At 41.1% G+C, this 18,881-nt stretch overlaps 1 protein-coding gene across 1 annotated transcript in view; it reads left to right on the forward strand.

Moving 5' to 3' along the window:
• The window catches only part of TMPRSS6 (transmembrane serine protease 6), a 320,000-nt gene that overhangs the window by 175,009 nt on the left and 126,110 nt on the right, over positions 1-18,881 (forward strand). Inside the window, exon 10 of the mRNA XM_082265211.1 lies at positions 3,322-3,431. Coding sequence (XP_082121337.1) covers positions 3,322-3,431 — 110 coding nt within the window. The remainder of the gene's footprint in view (positions 1-3,321; positions 3,432-18,881) is intronic.

An 18,881-nucleotide genomic window follows, 5' to 3' on the forward strand; every position in this document is an offset into this window, starting at 1 on the left:
ATAGGAAAAATGTAATTCATTTTTTATCTGCAAGGTGCTGTGCCACCCTATATGAGTGGTGGGCAATGGGCACAGTACAGTCTGTGGACCTAACATTCACTGGCAGGCAACTGCAATTATATTGCAGAGAAAAAATGAAATTACTTTTTTATCTGCAAGGTCCTGTGCCACCCTATATGAGTGGTGGGCAGTGGGCACAGTACAGTCTGTGGACCTGACACTCATTGGCAGGCAACTGCAATTATATTACAGAGGAAAAATTAAGTGACTTTTTTTTATCTGCAAGGTGCTGTGCCACCCTATATGAGTGGTGTGCACTGGCAGTGGGCACAGTTCAGTCAGTGGGCCTGACACACACTGGCAGGCAACTGCAATTATATTAAAGGGTAAAAATGTAATTCATTTTTTATCTGCAAGGTACTGTGCCACCCGATATGAGTGGTTTGCACACAGTACAGTCTGTATATATATATATATATATATATATATATATATATATATATATATATATATATAAAAAATAAAAGCAGACTGATATACCAGCCCTAAAAAGGGCTTTTTTGGGGTGCTGTCAGGATGCTGTCCTTACAGCAGGAGTGGACACAGAACACTGGCCTAGCTAATTATTTCCCTATTGATTCAGCAGCAGCAGCAGCAGCAGCACTATCCCTGCTCTAACTAACTCTGCAGCTTCAGAATGAATCTAAGATGGATGCTGTCCTTGCTTTTTTATAGGAGGTGGGAGGGTCTGGGAGGGAGGGTATGCTGATTGGCTGGAATGTGTCTGCTGACTGTGAGGTACAGGGTCAACGTTTGCTCAATGATTACGTATAGGGGGCGGACCGAACCTCGCATATGTTCGCCCGCCGAAGAGAACGCGAACAAGCGATGTTCACCGGGAACTGTTCGCCGGCGAATAGTTCGGGACATCTCTAGAGATAACTCCATTGGACTATTAACAGGAACAGATTCAAACATGTGGCGGCAGCCATCTTAACCACTTTACCACCGGAGGATTTTGCTGTCCTACGTCCAGGCCACTTTTTGCGATTCGGCACTGTGCGAATTTAACTGACAATTGCGCGGTTATGCAATGCCGTACCCAAACAAAATTTACGTCCTTTTTTTCCCACAAACAGAGCTTTCTTTTGGTGGTATTTGATCACCTGTGTGATTTTCATTTTTTGCGATATTAATAAAAAAATGCGACAATTTTGAAAAAATAACAATATTTTTCTACTTTGACAGTTAAAAAATATCCAATATATTCCATTTTTGTCATATATTTAGGCCAAAATGTATTTAGCTACATGTCTTTGCCAAAAAAATTCTCAATGAGCCTATTTTTAACTGCTTTAAGACCGGAAGATTTTCCCCCATTCCTGACCAGGCCATATTTTGCGATTCGGCACTGCGTTACTTTAACGGACAATTGCGCGGTCGTGCGATGCTGTACCCAAATTGATGTCCTTTTTTTCCCCACAAATAGAGCTTTCTTTTGGTGGTATTTGATCACCTGTGCGAATATTTACTTTTTGCGCATTAAACAAAAAAAGAGCGACAATTTTGAAAAAATAACAATATTTTTCAAATTTTTTTTTATATGAAATCCCCCCCCCCCCCCCCCCAAAATGTAAAAATCAAACATTTTTAACATTTTAGGCCAATTTGTTTTCTGCTACATATTTTTGGTAAAAAAATCGTAATAAGCGTATTTTGATTGGTTTGCGCAAAAGTTATCGCAGCTACTAACTACGGGAAATTTATGTCATTTTTATTGTTTTTTTTTTTTAACTAGTAATGGCGGCGATCTGCGATTTTTTTTGCGGGACTGCGACATTGCGGCCGACAGATCGGACCCTTGACTGACATTTTTGACACTTTTGGGGGTACCAGTGACATTACTACAGTAATCAGTGCTATACATATGCACTGTTACTGTAAAAATTACACTGGCAGGGAAGGGGTTAACTTTTATTGGTGATTAAGGGGTTAATGTATGCCTGGTGCTTACTAACGTGTGTGGGGGGAGGGGACTGTGTGACACAGGCACAGATCGCAGGTTCAGCTATGCTGAATCCTGCAATCTGTCACTGTTTGTCACTTAGGAGATCTGCCCACTTTGTTTACACAAGCGGGCGGATTTCCACACTCGATCCCCGATGATCGGGGAAGAGCGGCGGTGATCACCGCCTCTCTTCCCCTGGCCCGACTCCCGCTGTGACTGAATACAGCGGGAGCGAACCTCCGGCGGCGCGTGCATGCCGCCCACAAGAGAAGGAGTCCAGCGACATAGGTCTACGTTGCTGGACGATATCGAGCCACTTTGCCGCAGTACGGTCAACGTGACCGGTCGGCAAGTGGTTAAATTGTTTTGCCGTCGAGTGTATGGAACTGTGTGTGGGGGAAAAAATAAGACTTTCAGGAAATTCCTGAACCCCTGAACCGATCTGGGTGATTTTTGGATATGTTGTTCACCCAGATTGGGGCTATCAGGGGATGTGACTTTTGTGGGGATATATTGTATGTTGGGGTACTTTTTGGGGTTTGCAAAAATGTATGTGTTTTCTGCTTAGAGATAATTGAGCTAGTCCATTGTCTTAGTTAATTGATTCACAGGCAGAGGGGAGGGATTGTGTACACGGTATGGGAGTGATTGAGTGTAAAACTATGTTTTTATTGGATTGTGAATTTCATGTCCTGTGCCCCACAAGGTCCACCTGGGCGGTAACCTTGTGGGGGAAAACTGTATAAAAGAGCAGCTGTACCATTAAACCTAGAGTTCTACTTCACCCTTAATCTAGAGTCCTGTCTCTTATTGGGGGAATCTGCTACAAGGGATTGCTATGCTCTTCATACTCCCTTGAATAATCACTAAGCTCTTGTAAGAGCTTGTTCCTGTTCCTGCTTCACTCTCTGTGGAAAGAGAGTTCACCCACTGGAACCTGGAGCCTTGTCATAGGTCCAGGGTGGGTAGGAGATGGCGAGACCCCAACTAAGCTGCGGTGATTTGTGGGGTCTGTGGTGGTTATGGTGTCTGGTGTAGTGCTTGGAGCCCTCTGGAAGCATTAGTAGCATCCGTCAACGGAGGTACCCAGTCGGGGTGCCAGGTGATCCGTTACAGAAGACTACAATTGTTAGGCTGAAAGCTTTGGACTGTCTCTCTCAATAAAACAAAAGAATGGAAACAGTACTTAGATTCACCATATACTGTATATCTTAACCACTGAAATGTATTTACTTGAAAATTCAACTAAAATTGTAAATATGAAATTATACATTGAAATGGACTTCTGATATAGAGTTTTTCTTATTCATAAGGTCCCATCTAACAAATATGGAGTCGCTCTGAGGTTTGAAGGCTATCTATTGGTCGGACAATATACGTATGCTCCTTGTCTTCAGGGACAGTGGAACATCCTCAACAGAAGGTAACAAAGCACCACTAATTTTTTTACATGAGTACAGTAGTTAATAATAAAAATGCTCATACAGATGGGATGGACAAAGTGCCTGTGTGGCTACACAGCCTCTAAGTTCCTGGGGTTCATTACAGACGGAAGTGCACAAGTCCCATGACGCTACATCCCAAGTCTCTGCAAAGTTATTTCATGCTGGAAATATACAATTAGCATCAGGAAGAATATTATCCTTTCAGTACATAGCAGAGCGGAGAGTCTTGCCAAACTGGAGACACTAAGCAGGAGATCCAGGGCATGTGCCCTAGGTGCCCAGGCCTAGCGTTGACTATGTTCAGTTATATAGTTTGCTGTCCGAGCATGATATCATCTGATATAGGTTTATGTCAGTATTGCCATCAGTAGCATTTGTGTCTCTTCTGATGCTTGCTACCATAACTTTATTTTGTCACCTATTTAAGCACCATTTTAAAGCACCTTATTTTTACTGCTTTCCTTAACATAAACCTCATTGAAACTCACAATTACCTTCAGCCTGAATCTGGTGGTATTTCAAGGAATACTGGGCACAATTCACTAAAGGTTATTACACGCATTATGACAGTCACGGGACCACTTAACGCATGCGATATAGAAAATGTCAATATACTATCGCTCGCATGCGATACCTAACCGAAACACCAAAAACGATAATAAATAACGCATAAAATGGCGTTAAAGTCAATTCACTAAAAGAAGTAAATAAATAAATAAATAAATGCATGCTGTAATTATAGAGGAAGTAAAGTCCTGGGGAAAAAATAAATATTTTTGCACATTATGGGACACTTACCTGCAAATGAAGCCCCGTGTCGTCCCCGCTGGAGGCTGCATCTATCTTCCCCCATCTTCCTTCTGGGTCTGCGGACTCCGGCTCTGACTGGCTGGAGCCGCGTGACGACACCCCCGAGCATGCATGCGACAGCCGCCAGTCTTGGCACAGGGCTCTGAAGAAATAGCATGAGCGGCCGTTCCTTCAGAGCGCATGCGCCGATTGTGTCATGTAAATGTGTCCTAAACGGTGCATGTTTAGGAGATATTTACAGTACCTATAGGTAAGACTTATTATAGTATGACCTATAGGTACAAACTGTACCCAGGGCCAGGGGTTTACAACATTTATTTCCAAACATTTATTGGAAAATCATAAAAACCACATCACACATTATACTCACAAGAGTATGCTAAATATAAGCATAAAACCAAAGGATTCCTTCGGCTATCCAGAGACCACAGGGCCAGGATGCCTAATTGTGACAAGAAGACTTGAAGGCGTCCATATAGATGGGGCTAACGTGTTTCAAGGGAGAACCCTCTTCGTCAGAGCCATGATTGCAAATGACTTGTTAGACCCATATATACTACCCAGCAGAGTGGACAGGACCTTCCACAGAGATAGGCCCTGCCCATCTAGTACCATTCACATGCAACTACAAATATAAACAATTAATTTGTAAAATACATAAATACATAAAGTTAATTTTAACTTTAACCGCTTGCCGACCGCCGCAAGTACATATACTGCGGTGGTCAGCCCCGGCCAGGCAAAGTGACGTATATATACGTCACTAGCCTGTCACCGGCTTGTGAGCCAATAGCAGGCGAGCGCGCGCCCGCCCAGGCTCGTTCACTAAGGAGTCCTTGCGTGTGACCGGCGGACCCGATGTCCGCCGGTCACACTGCGATCGTCTGTAGAGAGGGAGAAAGGCAGGTGGCTAATGTAAACAAGCCGCCTGTCATTCTCCCCTATGTAAAAATGGAGATCAGATTGATCTCTGTTTTTACAGTAGTAGCCACAGCCAATCACAGTTAGAAGCATGCCCCTAGGACACACTTAACCCCTCCCTCTCCAATACAGTTAACCTCTTCCCTGCCAGTGTCATTTTTACAGTAACAGTGCATATGCACTGATTACTGCAGTAATGTCACTGGTAACCCCAAAAGTGTCAAAAATGTCAGTCAAGGGTCTGATCTGTCCACCGCAATGTCGCAGTCCCGCAAAAAAATCGCAGATCGCCGCCATTACTCGTTAAAAAAAAAACACCAAAAATGACAAAAATCTTTTCCTTTGTTAGTAAACGCGATAACTTTTGCGCAAACCAATCAAAATACGCTTTTTGCGATTTTTTTTTACCAAACATATGTAGCATAAAACAAATTGGCCGAAAATGTTAAAAAATTTTGATTTTTACATTTTTGTTTTTGGGAATTTCATATAAAAAACATGTGAAAAATATTGTTATTTTTGCAAAATTTACACTCTTTTTTTGTTTGTAGAGCACGATCAAAAAATCGCACAGGTGATCAAATACCACCAAAAGAAAGCTCTGTTTGTGGGAAAAAAAGGACGTCAAATTCGTTACAGCGTACAGGTACAGCGTCGCACGACCGCGCAATTGTCCGTTAAAGTCACGCAGTAAAAAATCTCAAAAAACCCCCTGGTCAGGAAGGGGGTAAAATCTTCCGGGGCTTAAGTGGTTAAAAACAGATTAAGCCTTATTAATTGGCTACAATAACCCAAATTCAATCATACCACATATATACTCTTATAATAATTAAAAAGAAAATCCGCTACAAATATTAAGCGCAGATATTTATTTATTTATTTTTAATCTTTATTTATTTCTTTTCATTATTTTCCTACATAGAAACAAATAACACAGATTACAAAAACAGAATAGCAAAATGACAAAGCATAAATCTCTATTATTACAACCAAATAAGCTGGGCGTGCAGGGCATAGAGAGAGAAAAAAAAAATGGAAAATTAAACCCATGGTCCTACCAACAAGGTACCTAAGGCACTAACCAATTTAATCAAATTAGGAAAACAGTGCATAGGGTAGCCGTTAGATATAAGCCCACATACTAAGCATATAGTGAGAGATACAATGGCCCACCTAAGGTAACCTCCACTTTAATATAGCTCGATTCCTCTAAGTTAGACAAACCAACCAAATAAAAAAGTACTACTTGAGAACACACAAAAAAAAAAAAAAAACACGATAATAGAACGTCATATAACGTCACCAGCAGGAAACCATAGAGTATACCAAATTTCCCCCCCTATAGATCTACTATACACTAAGATACAAAGATAGTAATATGGGACGTAATGATATTCAATTTTACTTAGACTATAAGAACTCGTCCAGTATAGGCCTAGTGTCCACTAATTGGAAGTAAATGGCATTTCCGGGATGCATCCACACGACTGCTCGGATACCTTAGCTGAGGTGTAATGAATCCAGGTGTTCCAAATACTATGAAATTGCTCATAGCGGTCCCTGCATTTCGCAACCCACTCCTCCGCTGCCATAATTCTGTTGACCAGGTAAATCCACTCGGATCATGCCGGGACCCGTGCTGACTTCCAGTACACCGGGATCAATCGCCTGGCCGCATTTAGCAGATGAGGTAGAACCGACTTTCGATAGTGGCGCAGAGGAATGGGTGGCACATGTAACAAGAAAAACCGCGGAAAGTCCTCTATTTCTATATCCAAGATGACCTTAATTTGTTCTCGAATATCTTGCCAGAAAGGGCGGAGCCCAGGGCACTCCCACCAAATATGGAGGAAGGAGCCCCTAAGCCCACACCCCCGCCAGCAAGAGTCCAAGAGTGCCGGAAAAATCCTAGTCAGGGCAGTCGGTACCCTATACCAGTGGTCCTCAACCCTGGTCCTCAGGGCCCACTAACAGGCCAGGTTTGCAAGATAACTGAAATACATCCCAGGTGATATAATTTGCTGCTCAGTGATTGCAGTACTCTAGTCTGCATCTCCCCAAGGTAATACTTAAAACCTGGCCTGTTAGTGGGCCCTGAGGACCGGAGTTGAGGACCACTGCCCTATACCATCTTGTTAACAGCTTATAGCTGTTCTCTTGCATCTTGGTATCCATTGAGCTTTTATGGGTAGAAGCGTATAAATGGCGCAACTGAGTCTCTGTGAATGTATGCTGCAGGTCTCTCTCCCACTCCCGAATGTACACGGGTCTTTCACCTGCATCTGGAGCCTGCAAAAGCCCATAGAGCAGCGAGATAGAACGGGTAATTGGTTTGGTTGATACGCACAATTTCTCGAACGCGGTCATAGAGGACGCGGGCCTAACCACTTGAGGAAGGCTAGTAATGAAATGGTGCGCAGATATTAAATGACCATAAATAATTGATTAAAAGTCATTATAGTTCAAATATAAAAGTCTCAATCAACATAAAAAAGTATGTATGTATCTATATGCTTTATTATACCACTGACCAGCAGGGGGATTGCCAGAGAGTCCCAACTAAACTCCAAAACCAGGTGGACGCATTAGTCGGTGGAACACACGCACACTGGCACTTCCTGGTTGCTGTGCGGGCGTGCGTCCCAACAGGGCTCTGGCGTGGCCTAGGGAAGCTGCTCTGTCCATCGGCAGAATATGACTTGTCGGGGACCTGTAGCGGTTTGGAGGCATTCGCTGCAACACCCTATGTTCTATTCTCGCTACTCCCCCCCCCCCTTTTTTTGTTTGGATGAGTGGGTGGGCATGCATCCACCTGGTTTTGGAGTTTACTTGGGACTCTCTGGCGATCCCCCTGCTGGTCAGTGGTATAATAAAGCGTATAGATACATACATACTTTTTTTTATGTTGATTGAGACTTTTATATTTAAACTATAATGACTTTTAATCAGTTATTTATGGTCAATTTATATCTGCGCTAAATATTTGTAGTGGATTTTCTTTTTAATTATTATAAGAGTATATATGTGGTACAATTGAATTTGGGTTATTGTAGCCAATTAATAAGGTTTAATCTGTTTTTAAAGTTAAAATGAACTTTATGTATTTATGTATTTTAAAAATAAATTGTTTATATTTGCAATTGCATGTGAATGGTACTAGAGGGGCAGGGCCTATCTCTGTGGGAGGGCCTGTCCACTCTGCTGGGTAATATATATGGGTCTAACAAGTCATTTGCAACCATGGCTCTGACAAAAAGGGTTCTCCCTTGAAATGCATTAGCCCCATCTACTGTATATGGATGCCTTCAAATCCTCTTGTCGCAATTAAGCATCCTGGTCCTGCGGTCTCTGGATAGCTGAAGGAATCCTTTGGTTTTATGCTTAAATTTAGCATACTCTTGGAAGTATAATGTATGATGTGTTTTTTTTGATTTTCCAATAAATGTTTTATGATATTGCACTAGGTCGGCGCGCCCTTCTCTTGTTTTCTATGCTTTCAGTTCATGTGGATACCCATCGTCCTGAGAAGGCAGCAAGACTATAGATGCCAACAATATAGCTTTCATTTTCCTTTTTTTCATGCAACATTAGAGCGCAGGTCCAATGTATTGTCTGTAGACCTCCGAGACAGGATTGTATTGAGGCACAGATCTGGGCAATGGTCCAGAAAAATTTTGGCAGCACAGTGGCCTCCATCATCTGTAAATGAAAGACGTTTGGAACCAACAGGACTCTTCCTAGAGCGGGCCGCCCAGCCAAACTGGGCAATTGGGGGAAAGGGCCTTAGTCAGGGAGGTGACTAAGAACCCGATGGCCACTCTGACAGAGTTCCAGCATTTCTCTGTGAAGAGAGCAGAACCTTCCAGAAGAACAACCAGTTCTCTACAAACCATGCCTTTATGGTAGAGTGGTCAGACGGAATCCACTCCTCAGTAAAAGGCACATGGCAGCACACCTGAAGTATGCCAAAAGGCACCTGAAGGACTCTCAGACCATGAGAAACAAAATTCTCTAGTCTTGGCCTGAATGGCAAGCGTCATATCTGGAGGTAAACAGGCATCACTCATCACCTGGCCTATACCATCCCAACAGTGAGGCATGGTGGTGACAGCATCATGCTGTGGTGATGTTTTTCAGCAGCAGGAACTGGGGACTAGTCAGGATTGAGGGAAAGATGAATCAGCAATGTACAGAGACATCCTTGATGAAAACCTGCCCCAGAGCACTCTGGCCCTCAGACTGGGGCAAAGGTTAATTTTCCAACAGGGCAACGGCCCTAAGCTCACAGCCAAGATAACAATGGAGAAGCTATGGGACAACTCTGTTAATGTCCTTGAGTGGCCCAACCAGAGCCTAGACTTGAACCTGATTGAACATCTCTGGAGAGATCTGAAAATGGCTGTGTACCGACGCTCTCCATCCAACCTGATGGCTCTTGAGAGGTCCTGCAAAGAAGAATGGGAGAAACTGCCCAAAAATAGGTGTGCCAAGCTTGTAGCATCAGACTTCAAAAGACTTGAAGCTGTAACAAGTGCCAAAGGTGCTTCAAAAAAGTATTGAGCAAAGGCTGTGAATACTTATGTATCTGTGATTTTTTTCATTTTTTTATTTTTTATTAATTTGCAAAGATTTTAAATATACTTATTTCACCATGTCATTATGGGGTATTGTTTGAGGAATTTTGAGGAAAATAATGTATTGAATCCATTTTGGAATAAGGCTGTAACATAACAAAATATGGAATAAAGTGAAGCGCTGTGAATATTTTCTGGGTACACTGTAAGTCCAAACATCTATTGAAGCTATGATGAAATAAGTAGGTGTTCATTTTTTTCATGAACTGTTTTATCTCAAATGTTAAGAGACAGAACTAAACTTATATATTTCATTTCCAGACACTCATTTCAACATTTACGAACCTAATTAGAACCTGAAATGTTATCTAAAAGCAAAAGACAAATATAAGGGGATTCAGTTCTTGGAAAAATTAAAATACAATGAAATACATACATACAAATGACTCTGTAGTGATTTTGTAGTCTTATGCTTGGCTGAAACATTTTTTCTTGACATTAAATTCAGCATCATGCCAATCGCCAATGGTTTTCAGATTTTCCTATTTCCTATATTTCCTATTTTCCTGTTAGTACATGCATATTCTGATTCTACAGTATTTGAAACTGTATACTGCACTTTAACAATTAAGCTCAGTATTCACAATCGCAGAAAAAAATATATAATAATAATATATACTAATAATATATTCTGATAGGTTACTCTAGCTCTACTTATCATTGGTTCAGGTTTCCTAAATCTGCCATGGAAGGTGTGTACGCATGCTGCACAAGGACAAAATAAAGTTTAAAACAATGTTTTAGTATAGAAAAGAACTGTGCCTAATATCTGCACACAATGGTTATAAAAGCACATACACGTGCATGTATACATTAACAACTATATTTTCCTTATACAGTTAACTATATAGCAGCATAGATATTTAAAATAATAATAGTAAAAATTAAAGCACTGGATACTTGCGATAACTTACCTTCCTTAGGTGCTTGTGATAAATTGCAATAACTTACTGCACGATGCCATGCAGTATTTTCAAACAGATAACGCATTCGAGTTCATAATGAGAGTTTCTTTGTGAATTGCAATTTTTATTTTTTTAAACTTTTTTAGATATGTTACCGCATATTCGGATGCAGTAACATATTGCCTAGTGAATTGTGCCCAATGACCTGTTTGATAATCTCAATGAATCAAGACACCTAAAAAAAATATGTATATATATATATATATATATATATATATACATATATACATATTTTATAAACAAGCAAAAAATTGGGGGAGCAGACCCTGAACATGTATATCTAAAGCCGGTGCAGCTATGGACCAAGCAACATGTATATTAAAAAAGAATAGCGCAACCATGCAAAAGAAATGACTATCAAATATGGAGACAATCCATAAATAAAAATGGGGGTTTAGTCCCACCATATGGCCATATCGTGCTCAAGCCCACCACTGCGTCAAAGTACCCCATTATCAGTGGGTCCTACACTATCCATAAAAAAGGGGTGAATCCAGCCTCTCTTACCCTTGGAGACAACACTCCTTGCTGGGAAGGTGTGCTAATGCACTGCAGGGGACTCCTCCTATATCTACTTGATAGAGGACACCAATAGAGTACAGGTGTGTGTGGGGGATGGGATGCTCAACCTCATAAGTCTGGTCAGACCGAATACATAATAAACAAGCAAAAAATTGGGGGAGCAGACCCTGAACATGTATATCTAAAGCCGGTGCAGCTATGGACCAAGCAACATGTATATTAAAAAAGAATAGCGCAACCATGCAAAAGAAATGACTATCAAATATGGAGACAATCCATAAATAAAAATGGGGGTTTAGTCCCACCATATATATATATACAGTATCTCACAAAAATGAGTACACCCCTCACATTTTTGTAAATATTCTATTTTCATGTGACAACACTGAAGAAATTACACTTTGCTACAATGTAAAGTAGTGAGTGTACAGCTTGTATAACAGTGTAAATTTGCTGTCCCCTCAAAATAACTCAACACACAGCCATTAAAGTCTAGACCGCTGGCAAAGAAAGAGTAAACTCCTAACTGAAGATGTCCAAATTGGGTCCGATTAGCCATTTTCCCTCCCCGGTGTCATGTGACTTGTTAGTGTTCCAAGGTCTCAGGTGTTAATAGGGAGCAGGTGAGTTAAATTTGGTGTTATCGCTCTCACTCTCTCATACTGGTCACTGGAAGTTCAACATGGCACTTCATGGCAAAGAGCTCTCTGAGGATCTGAAAAAAATAATTGTTTCTCTACATAATGATAGCCTAGGAAATAAGAAGATTGCCAAGACTCTGAAACTGAGCTGCAGCACGGTGGCCAAGACCATACATCGGTTTAACAGGACAGGTTCCACTCAGAACAGGCCTCGCCGTGGTCGACCAAAGAGGTTGAGTGCACATGCTCAGCATCATATCCAAAGGTTGTCTTTGGGAAATAGAGGTATGAGTGCTGCCACCATTGCTGCAGAGGTTGAAGGGGTTGGGGATCAGCTTGTCAGTGCTCAGATTATACACCGCACGCTACATCAAATTGGTCTGCATGATTGTCATCCCAGAAGGAAGCCTCTTCTAAAGATGATGCACAAGAAAGCCCAGTTTTCTGAAGCCAGGCAGACCAAGAACGTGGATTACTAGAACCATGTCCTGTGGTCTGACGAGACCAAGATAAACTTATTTGGTTCAGATGGTGTCAAGCATGTGTGGTGGCAACCAGGTGAGGAGTACAAAGACAATATGTCTTGCCTACAGTGAAGCATGGTGGTGGGAGTGTCATGGTCTGGGGCTGCATGAGTGCTGTTGGCACTTGGGAGCTGCGATTCATTTAGGGAACAATGAATGGCAACATGTACTGTGACATACTGAAGCAGAGCATGATCCCCTCCCTTCGGAGACTGGGCCCCAGGGTAATATTCCAACATGATAATGACCCCAAACACACCTCCAAGACGACCACTGCCTTGCTAAAGAAGCCGGGGGGAAAGGTGATGGACTGGCCAAGCATGTCTCCAAGCCTAAACCCTATTGAGCCTCTGTGGGGCATCCTCAAATGGAAGGTGGAGGAGCACAAGGTCTCTAACATCCACCAGCTCCGTAATGTCATGGAAGAGGACTCCAGTGGCAACCTGTGAAACTCCGGTGAACTCCATGCCCAAGAGCGTTAAGGCAGTGCTGGAAAATAATGGTGGCCACACAAAATATTGACACTTTGGGCCCAATTTGGACATTTCCACCTAGGGATGTACTCACTTTTGTTGCCAGCAGTTTAGACATTAATGGCTGTGTGTTGAGTTATTTTGAGGGGACAGCAAATTTACACTGTTATACAAGCTGTACACTCACTACTTTTCATTGCAGCAAAGTGTCATTTCTTCAGTGTTGTCACATGAAAAGATATAATAAAATATTTACAAATATTTGAGGGGTGTACTCACTTTTGATAGATACTATATGTGATGTAAATAAAATGTGCATTGGGTAAATTTATTGGATCCCTGCAAGTACATTTTATGAATTGAAAAATCAACTTTCTCTCATAAAAAAGAAAATAACGCACAGTATGAAAATATCACTTGCGTTATGCCTTTGAGAATTGAGCCTACTATGGAGTTGTACATTATATTATCTCAGCAGGGTCTGTAAATACACAGCACTCCAAAGAAATTATTAGACATAAGCACAAAAAAATGTTTTTTTTCAACCCCAGCTTATTGCCTTTAAGTGTAATGTTATTCTTTTATAATATTATATTGTTGTCAATAAAAATAGCAGGGTTGTGGGGGTTACATCATTTCCACAAAGGGTTCCTTGTTGGCTTTGTGTATCATTGTATAAAGATACTGTTTTAGTCAAACCTTTAGATAACAATTTTACGTAGGCTATTGTTGCTGCTACCTGGCCAGCATTGGGTAGGATACCTGCTGATTTGAATTAATTCTCAAAAGAGGAGACTGGCATAAAGGGTGCCTGGGCCTTTTTCTATGTTCTGTAGTCTATTATCTGACTATTCTGGTTCAATGTGACACATAGATCCTATTCTGTAAAGCATGACTTTGGTGCTCCAGTTTACCTACTATGGTGTACGGTATATTCTACCGGAGAACAAAAGTAATTTGGTGCTTTAGGTTGTGTACTAAGGGAAATCCATAAATTTTGCCACTGTAGAAATGGTCAGTTCAAGCCTGGAGGGCACTTTTTACTAAAAAGTGTAAAAGCTTCTAAAGTGACCCTGTCAACACAGGATCACTTGTAGGACGCTTAACCCAATATAGTCGTGCTCAAGTCCATAAAATGATTCCCATATATTGATTCCAAAAACAATTTCAGTGAAAAAAAAATCTTAGTGTTGCATACATTCTCCTGAATGACAAACAATAGCACTTATATGGAATTGGAAATTCCGCGCTTATGGAACTAATTAAGGCTGCGGCCTACCTCAAAATACAATAGAAAAATGGTGAGGTAAATGGCGCTGCCTATAGATAAATAGGGTATAAGTATGACCGGATGATTGTATTTTTGACTCTAACACCACAATAAATATATTGAATGTAATAAATACATATCAAAAAATCAACATTTAAAGGTGCAATCAGTGCAATAAAGTGATGTTAACTGGTGTGAATATAAAGTGCTTGGTGAAAAGTGACAAGTATGAATGTCCAATACTTGTTCAAAGTGCATCAGCAAATAATCAATAGATAAACGATTTGCAAAATAGACACTACAAAATGTGAATAAGCGCATATAATGTGTCCAGTAAATAATAAAGTGACGCAGTGTTGGTGAATCCAAAAATATAACTTATTAGTGATATCAAAAAATAAAAAATAATATAATATATAAATATTTCAGAAAATGAATTGCTATAAAATGACTTGGTGCAGTCTAGCCCAATCTTTCTAAGGATATTGCAATATGGGTTGGCCAGCAAAGTGAAATAAAGTGACTAGTGGAATATAGCTCATAAGCAATAGAAGTCCATAAGGTGATTTTTAGTGAAATGAACTCCAGATTAAGTTGCTGGGTGAATCTCGGGGTGATCCAGAAACAGCGTGCCGGGTGAGGAAAACTGGTGCTCCCCTCTCAATATTGCCCGCACTCACCAGAGCTCACTACCCCTACAGGGGTAACCAGCATGATATATATATGGGGTTCCCTCAGTCAGGTAGGGCCTGTATACCAGTATCCTCAGTGGCTGTTAATGGATCATCTCTCCCAGGTATATGGTATATTCAATGAAATCGATACAGCCTCATGTATTGTTCACATTCCATCTCTGAGCAGAGCCATGAGTAGTCAGGGTACAGCTGTCACCGGATAAGGTCACTGCTCGCAAGCATATCTTGAAAAACTATCTGCATTGATGTAAAAATCTTTATAACATAAAAAACATATGCCTAGATTCTGGGTAAGTAAAGATTTCTAAAATAACTAGTTAGCGACCACCCACCCACATTGTACTGCGGAAGAGTGGCTGATGTAGGCGCACCGCTCCCCTACTGGAACCCGCTGTGTTTGTACACAGCAGGAGCCTGTCAGCAAGTCCCAGCCAATAATTCACGGCATGGACCTGCTGATCAGCTGTGTACATTCACAGCCCAGAGCTCTGAGTTGACATTCAACACAGAGCTCTATACACAGGGAACAATCTCTGTTTCTCATCCTTGCAAATGGGGATGGGAGAAGGGAATCAGTGGGATACTCCTCTGGCTCAACTAGGTACAACTGGACACTTTGCAGAAATAAATGCCTGTTAGCACTGTCTTGACACCAGCTGGATGCCGACCAACACTTACTGACGCTTGAAAATTGCTTTATTACTGAACTGTGCTAGAACTTGACTTGTAACCCTCTGGTTAACTCAAAAGATCCTGGACTGTAGTGAGACTTGACTCTTGACACTCTGTTAAGCTCAAAAGTCGGGTTAACAGCTCCCTCCAGCCCTTCACTGACTGAGGTAGCTCCGTGTATCTGCTTGTGCTGCCGCAACTCTCAAAACTGTACACTGCACACTGCACGCTGTACACATTAACTCTTCAGGGCCCAACTGCTGGCACCCCCTTTGACACTTCAGGGTCCTCTCTCTAGGCACCCCCTCTGACACTTCAGGGTCCTTTCACTAGGCACCCCCTCTGACACTTCAGGGTCCTCTCACTAGGCACCCCCTCTGACACTTCAGGGTCCTTTCACTAGGCACCCCCTCTGACACCTCAGGGTCCTCTGGCACCCCCTTTACCGCTAGCTAGCTCCTGGATCCCTTGGACCTTCACCGGAGTGGTCCCCTCTCAGCTAGGCAGACCCCCAGGGGCAGTTACAGTACTCACAAACTTGGAATGCTTTCCTGAAACTGGGCCCCCTCAACTCCGCTGGTCCTCGGCACACCGGATCCTCTCTGCAGCTCAGCTCAGCTCTCTCTGTACCCTCAGGCAAGCCGCCCGAGACACCCAATCCTTCTGACAGGAGGAGAGACAGCCGTACTCTCCCTCCTGGGACTCTGCTTCCCGCCAAAGACGCTGCGTCATGCGCTCCCCTCTGACTTTTACCCACTCCCAGAATCCTGCGCGGCACAATCTGCCTTTCTGGGGTAGAAACAGGCCTGTATGTGCCACTGATTGGGTTTCCTCCACTGCCCAATGAGAACCCTTCTCATGGAGTCAGTGGGGAGACTCCCCAGTCTCAATACTAACACCTAGGAGACATGACAGCCCAGCTGAAAATTATGGCCCTGCTGTTAGGCAGCCAAGGCCCACTATACTTTGCCTAGCATCTACCTTGAAGGGTGCTACATAACTTTCACGCAAACCATTTTTTTTTATTGGCTATGTTTTATAGCAAAAAGTGAAAAATATTGTTATTTTTTTCAAAATATTCAATCTTTTGTGTTTATACATTGTAAAAAAGAAAAAAAAAACCTAGTGGTGATCAAATACCACAAAAAGAAAGCTCTATTTGTGAGAAAAAAAATTATATAAATTTTGTTTTGGTACAGCTTTGCATGGTCGTTAAACTGGCAGTTAAAGTAGTGCAGTGTCGAATAGCAAAAAATGTCCTGGCTCTGAAGGGAGTAAAATCTTTTAGAGCGGAAGTGGATAATGTGTAAAAAGCATCATATTCTAGTTCATTGTATCCCAATATAGCTCCATCTAGTGGCAATCTAATAAATTACCCAGTCAATGATTATGCACATGAAAAAAACTAAAAAGAGGGATGAATACTAAAAACAATAAAGCTAAAAAATTACAATTAAAAGGAGGATATGTTGATATAAAACAGGCACAAAGTTGTACCCTTGTGTGTGCATCACTTAAAAATCAGTCAAAAACAGTTTAAATCAGTTTCTATGTTTAATCAGTTTGGAGCTAAAGTATTTAACTTGTATATAGACTTTGTTTTATTTTTTTTATACCTCTTTAAGTGAGTCTCTTCCTTTCTAATGTTTGGTTACCATATCTATTCCATAACATGATAGTAAAGTGGGGTCTGTTTGAAATGTTATGTTTCTTAAACCCTTTTTTGATGTTGGTAATATGTTCATTAATTTGTTTAGACAACCTCCTGATAATGCGGCCTATGTATTTTAGTCCACATGGGCAAGAAGGTAAGTTACATATCAACTATCGGATGTAATATATTTATTTATTTCATACTTTTTTTCCTGTGGATTAATATAATTTTCCTGTTTTTTTTTTTATTCTGCATGGCTTTACAAGCCCTACACCTCTTGCATCTATAAAATACCTTCCTATCTAAAACATAACTAATTGGTTTTTAGGGAGACATTTTTTAAAATATGATCTCTTAGTAGAATTGATCCGTTTTTCTTAATACTTTTCTCTATTTCCCCATATTGAACATTGCATCCAGTAAAAAAGTCTATATCAAAATCCTGTTTAAGTCTTTCCTTCTTTTGTAATATTTCTTGTCTTTTCATCCCTTTCACCAGGTCCCTAGCTCTTTCTAACTCTGCTCTTTTGTACCCTTTTTCTTTGAACCTCTGTATCAGCATGTCTGTTTGTGCCAAAAAAGTCTGACCTTAGTCATCACATAAGGGTACAACCTTGTGTATGTTTTATATCACCATATGCTCTCTTTATTTATATTTGTATTATTATATATTATTTATTCCTCCTTTTAGGTTTATTTATGTGCATAATCATTGACTGGGCAATATTTGACATTGCCATTAGATGGAGTTATATTGGGATATAATATGCTAGAATATGGGTGTGCTGTAACACATGTTGTGTGTTTATATAGTTAATTTTCAGTCTGCTCGCATCCGGAAACACATTACCATGTTTTGACCTGCAAAATACTGTCTTTCAATAATCTGCAACATCTTGTTGTCTGCTATACCTGCTGCTTGCAATAAAGACCCACACTGAGAATCAGTGTTTTGGTGAGTTCAGCTATCTGATAAAGGCTGTCCACTGTGTTTACATCTGCTTATACAGGCCAGGCATAGAGGTCTCAGCAAGGGATAAGTCACTATTACAACAGTTGGAGTCAGAATAGTCAAAACATGTGGTAGAATTCCTACAGCCTGTATGTTTAATCTGCAATCAAGCTCAGTGCCATCCACCATCTTGTCAAAGCACATGGTCGTACAAGCTTACTGCAAGTCATCCGTGAATGATGAATAGGGTTTCTCTGCATTGGACTGCTGTTCCTCTTCTTAAAGAGACAGTAACCATTTTTTGCAAAACTTGAAAAAATGTCTAGGTAAGACTCCAAGTACTCTTTTATCACTGAATCTACATAGATACATAATTTCTCTGTCCACACAGATGTACAGGAAGCAGATTCTGCAGATATCACAGAGCAAAGTTTAAGACCCAATTGCACAATAATACCAACACAGAAACATAGAGAAAACTACGAAACCAGGAGAGATAAGTTCTCCAGCAATCTGTCAGATCTATGGGACAAAACTACATACTGCATGTCAGTCTTGCCACGCTCTAATCCAGTGGTCCTCAACCCTGGTCCTCAGGGCCCACTAACAGGCCAGGTTTGCAAGATAACTGAAATACATCCCAGGTGATACAATTTGCTGCTCAGTGATTGCAGTACTCTAGTCTGCATCTCCCG

The sequence above is a fragment of the Pelophylax lessonae genome, assembly GCF_965119305.1.
Source record: "Pelophylax lessonae genome assembly, chromosome: 8".
Taxonomy (NCBI): domain Eukaryota; kingdom Metazoa; phylum Chordata; class Amphibia; order Anura; family Ranidae; genus Pelophylax; species Pelophylax lessonae.